This window comes from Erpetoichthys calabaricus, chromosome 3, assembly GCF_900747795.2.
Source record: "Erpetoichthys calabaricus chromosome 3, fErpCal1.3, whole genome shotgun sequence".
NCBI lineage: Eukaryota > Metazoa > Chordata > Cladistia > Polypteriformes > Polypteridae > Erpetoichthys > Erpetoichthys calabaricus.
The window spans coordinates 157,356,070-157,362,687 of NC_041396.2; the positions used below are offsets into that span (position 1 = coordinate 157,356,070).

Genomic DNA, 6,618 nt, shown 5'->3' on the forward strand with positions numbered 1-6,618 from the left:
TCCAGTGTTGTACTGTTGCAGATCTAGTACAATCAGGACCGTAGAAGTGTGTTTCTTTGTTCACTTTTCTGCTTCTTGCGCATGAGAGGGTAGAATGTCAGTGCCAGATTCGCACGTGAGGTTTTTGAGACCCCGACAATCCCTCAACTGCACTATGCACTGATCTCTTTAATGCAGGCAGGAACTGGTTGTCCGCTGCTGCTGCACCTGTAAGTTTGCAGGCTTCCCATATAATGTGAATGTAGTCTGCTGGTTGGTGTCGAAAACATTTAAAACTGGCCGCTGACTTGCTTTGTGCTCACTTTCTGTTTCCTCAATTGTTCAGGAAGGCTAACTACTTTTGATTTGTGGAGGGAGTGAATGCAGGACAATGTCATAGTCTCTGCTTGCATGCTGTGTGTGTTTGAGTGACAGCTCAATTTATTCAAATCCCGGAGTTCCTGGAGAGCAGCTTGGCCGAGGTCTACTGCTATGAAACCAAATTATTGGGAAATACCTTTTTTTTAAGGTCTTGGTTGGCTTAGCAGCGTGTGAGGTACTGGCCCGTTAAACTCTGGCAGTGATCTCTGCATCATCCGATGCAACATTCACTATGTTCATGGGGATGTTAAAGAGTATGAGATGGTACTATTCCCACTGAAATATAAAGGGAGGAATTTTAAAGTTTTGGCTGCCATCTCAGACTCCCTGGCCTTTTTCAGTTGGGAGGAGGAATGCCCTATTTCCACAGGTTTTGTCCACCTGCAAAGCACCTCTTTCCTTGCCCCGAATGTCAAGTTATTTCCACTTAGAGACTCACTATGGCTCTTCTTTCTCCGATGCCTATTTTGGATGTCCCTTTTGAGATAGTTGGGTTAGACATTGTTTGTCCACTTCCCAAGAGTAAGAATGGTTATCGGTATATACTAATGCTGGTTGATATGCAAAGAGATCTTCTGAAGTGGCCGCTTTGTGAAAGGCTGATGCCCAGACTGTGGCTGAGGCCGTGTTAAATGTGTTCACTCGTATTGACATTCCATGTGAGATTTTAATTAAACATTACGTTCTGCATCATGAAACAGTTATGTGAGAGCTGTTATCATCCTCAGTCAGACAAATGTCTTGACTAAACGATTTTAATAAGACTTTAAAGCAGATGATTCGACGGGTGGCTCATGATGACCTAACCTCCTAGGACACGGTGTTTCTGTTCTTCCTATTCAGTGTTGGGGAATCTCCTCAAGCATCTACTGGCTTGGGTCCATTTGAGCTGTTATTTGGCAGGTAGCCACAAGGGTGTTGGACCTTTTTTTGGGAAGAATGGACAAGGGTTTGCACTGACACTCATTGGGTGAAATTTGTCAATCAGGTCACTTCGCTCCAAGAACATATTTCTAGGGTGTCATCCATCTCTGTGGAACATCAGCAGTATAAACAGAAGACCCAGAAATGTAATTATGATAGAAAAAGATCAATTGTGTGCTGGATTTGAACCCGATTGACCCACTTAACTTTCTGGCTAAATGGCTGGGTCCTGTAGTATTGGAAGAACACATTAGTCCTGTGAATAATAAAGTTAGGGTTCCTGGTCTGTGATGCCTTTACAAATCCTACATGTTAATCTTTTGAAGGAGTGGCACGATCCTAATGAGGTGTGTTGTCCAGTACAGCTACAGTCTGTCAGACTGAGGTTGCTATTGGTGGTGATTTGATGGAAACTCACAAGGCTGAGTTACTGTCCCTGATTGGAAGGAACTCTGATGTCTTTTCATCCATACCTGGCTGGACTGAAATTGCTTGGTGTTAAGGTACAGCTGCACCTATATTCTGGAAGCAACGAGGACTGTGATATGTGAGGAGGTGAAGCACATGCTCGATTTGTGTGTGATTCATGAGAGTAAAAGAAAATGATGTAGCCTAATTGTTCTGGTTCCAAGACTGGATGGCTCAGTGCAGTTATGTATAGATTTTCAACACTTGAATAAGATTTCCAAATTTGATGCGTACCTGATGCCACATATTGATGAGTTATTGGAGAGGCTTGGACAAGCCTTGTATATTTCTACCCTGGATCTTATGAAGGGATACTTGCAGGTGCCACTGGAAAAATCCAGCTGCGAGAAGACCACGTTTGCCACCCCGGACAGGTTGTTTATATTCACCAGACTCCTGTTTGGTCTCCATGGAAGACTGTTGACTTTTCAGTGGATGAATTCTACAACCCCATTCCGCTTGAGCGTGTCTCAATGATAGTCATTGTCAGTAATGACTGCCAGTCTCATGTCAACCACCTTCAGGCTGTGCTTGAAAGTTGCAGGCTGGCTGCGTTGATGGCTAACCCTAATAAGTGTAAGCTGCTGATGTTGGAAACAAATTATGTGGGGTACTCTATGGGTAGCAGTTTGATTAAACCTCATTTGGATAAGATGGGTGAGGTGCTTGTGTATCCACGTCCGGAAATACTGAAGCAGGTTTGTGCTTTCCTCTGACTTGCTGGTTATTATCAGAGGTTCTTTCCGAATTTTGCACATAGTGCTGCCCCTCTCACTAGCCTGATGAAGGGCCCACACTTCACGGTATCTTTTCTGTTTCTTGCACTTGAGAGAGTAGAATGTCAGTGCCTGATCTGTAAGATCGACACACCTGTTGTGTTATTGTAGGCTACTACAGTGCAAGGTGTATTTACTTTCACTTTTCCCCTGACACAAATAGTTGCTTCATTATGAAAAGTCCGGGTTGGGTGAGGTTAGTGTCTTTCTTGCCTTTCCACGCAACCATTTTGCTATTTTGCCATGCATCTACTTGCATGGTGAACTATTGGAAAGTTATCAGTGATGATGGAGCGCCGCACTTTGCACCTCATTACTATTCATTGCTGCCTCCCACATCAGAGCAATAAGTGGAAGGGGGGCACTACACTTCTCATAGTTTCACTTTTCTTTGCACGTCAAATGATACAGTTACACGGAAGTGATCCAGGGCCTATGTCATACAGGAACTCGTTGGTTCCTGAAAACACAATTCCTGGGGAGGATCAACACCTATATAATTCAAGCCCGAATCAGATGGTGACGCAGTGATGCATTTTCTATTGTTTCATCATTTAAAGCTGGCACATTTTTAGTGGCATTTTTGCTGCTGTTCATGTGTTTTTTTGGGGGTTTTTTTGTACACCACAATATTTAGTAACCTAAACCTATTTACTTGATTAAGTAAAGTGTGTGGTCGCCCAGCTGTGTTGTTGTCTCACAACATTTACTTAATTACTAATTCATGTCCTTAGAGAGCAGTGTTCTGGGTTGCCTGTACATGGTTTTACTCTTTCAAGCGACAAATCTGAACTTGTCTGGTATAGACATTTGCTTTGATGTGCCCTACTGTCTTGTATATAATACTTGTGGCAGATGATTTCGGATCACTGTGACGTTGTACTTGAGAAGCAGGTTGAGAAAATTCCTAAATTGATCTACACTGCCACATAAAGAATTTTCATTGCTTTAGGTCTGTGGATTTCAAATTTGGTCCTTGGAAACACAAATGCTAGTGTATTTGTTGTACAGTCAAAGTAAAAAGTTTGTGAACCCCTAGGAATTATCTATATTTATGTCTAATTCCCGTATAAAACATGGTTGTATCTTCATGGCTGTCACAATAATGAACAAACACAGTCTCCTATAATAAAGATACACAGATTTTTCAGAGAATTTTTGACCGTATTGAATAAATCATTCAAACTATGAAACTGAAGGTTGGAAAAAGTAAGTGAACCCTAAGCTCATTGGACTCCAGGTGTGCTAATTCTGACTGCATTTAATGAAACAAGTTCAGAGGTGTGGCCTAGAATTACTTTGATTGATAAAAAACACTATAAAGTTTGAGTTTGAGCTTTTGACAAGAAGCATATCCAGATGGGAATCATGCCTCACACAAAAGAGCTGTCTGAAGAGCTATGATTGAGAATTGTTAATCTACATAAGGCTGGAAAGGGTTACAAAGTCATCTCAAAGATTTTAGATATTCAACAGTCAACTGTTAGGCAAGTTGTCTATAAATGGAGACAATTTGGTATTATGACTACTCTGCGTAGAGTGGGCGCCCTGCCACTTCTCCAAGTCAGCATTGAGGTAAAGAAGAACCCTAGAGTGACAGCAAAGGACTTGAAGAAGTCATTTGAACTGGCTAACATCTGTGTTCATGAGTCAACTATACGCAGAACATTGAACAAGAAAGGAGTCCATGGCAGGACACCAAGAAGAAAGCCACTGCTATCAAAAAAGAACATTACTGAACGCCTGAAGATTACGAAAGAGCACTTGGACACTCCACAACGGTACTGGGAAAATGTTTTGTGGAGTGATGAATCCAAAATTGAACTATTTGGGAGGAACAAGCAGAACTTCATTTGGCGTAAAAAAGGGCACTGCATATCAACATCAAAACATCATCCCTACAGTAAAGTATGATGGAGGGAACATCATGATTTGGGCCTGCTTTGCTGCATCAGGGCCTGCACAGCTTGCCATCATTGAGGGGGAAAATGAATTCACAAGCTTATCAACAAATTCTCCAGGATAATGTGAGGGTATCTGTCCGACAACTTAAGCTCAGAAGAGGCTGAGTGATGAAACAGGACAATGACCCCAAACATTGCAGCAAATCCATAGCACAGTGGCTTCAGAAGAACAAACTCCACCTTTTGGAGTGGCCCAGTCAGAGTCCAGATCTCAATCCTATTGAGATGCTGTGGAATGACTTGAAGAGAGCCATACATAGAAGATAACCAAAGAATATGGAAGAGTTAAGACAGTCCTGCAGGGAAGAATGGGCTCAAATTCCCCCCACACGATGTGCAGATTTGATCTGCAGTTAAGGGAGCGCCCAGTTGAGGTCATTGCTGCCAAAGGAGGGTCAACCAATTATTAAATCCCAAGGTTCACTTACTTTTTCCATTACCACTGTGAATATTGAATGCGTTTGTAAAATAAAGACATGAAAGAGTAGAATTTTTTTGTGTCATTGGCTTAAGCTCATTGTGTATATCAGTACCTGTGATGAAGATCAGCTCACTTTTTATGACGCATTCATGCAGTAAACCAGATAATTCCAAAGGGTTCACATACTTTTTATTTTGACTGTATATAATTCTTGTCATGGCATAGTTAAACATGTTATTTTCCAATAGAGATTATTCAGTTTTTTACAGGAATTTACCAGGTATTTTTGTGCTTAACAGGACAATTCTGTTTTTGGATTTACTTTAAGATTTTGCTTTCTTACAGTATTTACTTGTTTTAGATGTCTAAGCAGTGGCCTGCAAATTAGCACACAGATGACTATGACACAATTGGTTAATAAAGGGCAGAGGACCCAGAGAAAATCTATTATCTGAATTCACTCAAGGGAAAAGACACCCCCACATATGTGAATTTAAAAGAAAATAGAGAAAAAATGTTCAGATACTACTTAGTTATATAAGTGCATCACACATTGTAGTGACTTGAAAGGGAAGGAGTATGTTTATGAAGAAGAATGTGTTGGAAGAAAAAATATAAATATACAGTATTTATTAGAACTGTCATGAAAACTGGCCATTTAGCCTTTCCAACAGGCTCATCCACCCTATTGACCTAGATTGTCCAAAATAATATCAAATCCATTTACTGTGAGTAGTACTCCAGGTGAGGCATTAGTAGCGCATTATATAATTTTATATTGTATTGATGTACCTTGCTATCCAGTCCAGTTGTTAACCTTCAAATTCAAGACTTTTCTATAAAAACTGTTTACATATGAAAGATTTTTAGTATTAAAATCAATGTGTTAACTATTTTAAGTGCTGCACCACAAGATGGAATAAGTATTGTTAAATTGATTTGACATTTATTTTTATTTCTCTTTTTCTCCCAGGGTCATGCTATGATTGTAGAAGCCTATCCCCAATGAAAGAAAACAGACTTTCTTCAGTAATGTCTATTTAATGCCATTCTGTTGCACTTACAAGATACTAGACTAGATACGGATTTGAATTATTTTTGAATCTTTAATAATAATTTGCCGGTTTGCCTTGACATTTAATGAATTTAATAAATCAGCTGAAACAACAATAAAAGGTGAAGTAATAAGCAAAACCATTTCTACTTCTGGATTATACTGTTGGAATGAGCAAAGGAATGATCACTGCACCGATTACCGGTCGAAAATGTAATACTGAGCAGTTTATTTTATAATGCTGCTGTAATACCTGTTTAAAGTGTAATATTTCTTTTTTAACGTTCTCGAAGTAGAAAACTATAATACTAAATTTAATGATCACATTAAATTTGTTATTTTGAAAGACATTGGTTGAACCATACATAGTGGTTTATTCAAGAATGTATGTCAGGTTGGTTAAGTAAATCATGTAATAAAGTGCTAAAAAGGAGTGCACTTTTGTTGCCTTTGTGATGAATGTACATGTCTGGAGTTCTGATTGTAACATTTATCTTATGATTCATTTGTGGCTTTTTAGAAAATAGATTACCTAGTTCCTCAATAAGGACAGGTAGTTATTCTGATTTTGGTAGAATACAAATAAAAATACATTGTGGGATCTGTCACTAGTAATGCCATTGTCCACAGTCTGCTTCAAGGTTAAGCACC

General features: G+C 39.6%; 1 protein-coding gene across 1 annotated transcript in view; it reads left to right on the forward strand.

Annotated features, from left to right (window-relative positions):
• hadhb (hydroxyacyl-CoA dehydrogenase trifunctional multienzyme complex subunit beta) overlaps window positions 1–6,400 on the forward strand; it is a 43,560-nt gene extending 37,160 nt beyond the window's left edge. The window contains exon 16 of the mRNA XM_028797443.2: window positions 5,887–6,400. Within this exon, the coding sequence (XP_028653276.1) occupies window positions 5,887–5,922 (36 nt within the window). The 3' untranslated portion in view covers window positions 5,923–6,400. The remainder of the gene's footprint in view (window positions 1–5,886) is intronic.
• Window positions 6,401–6,618: the final 218 nt, after the last annotated feature.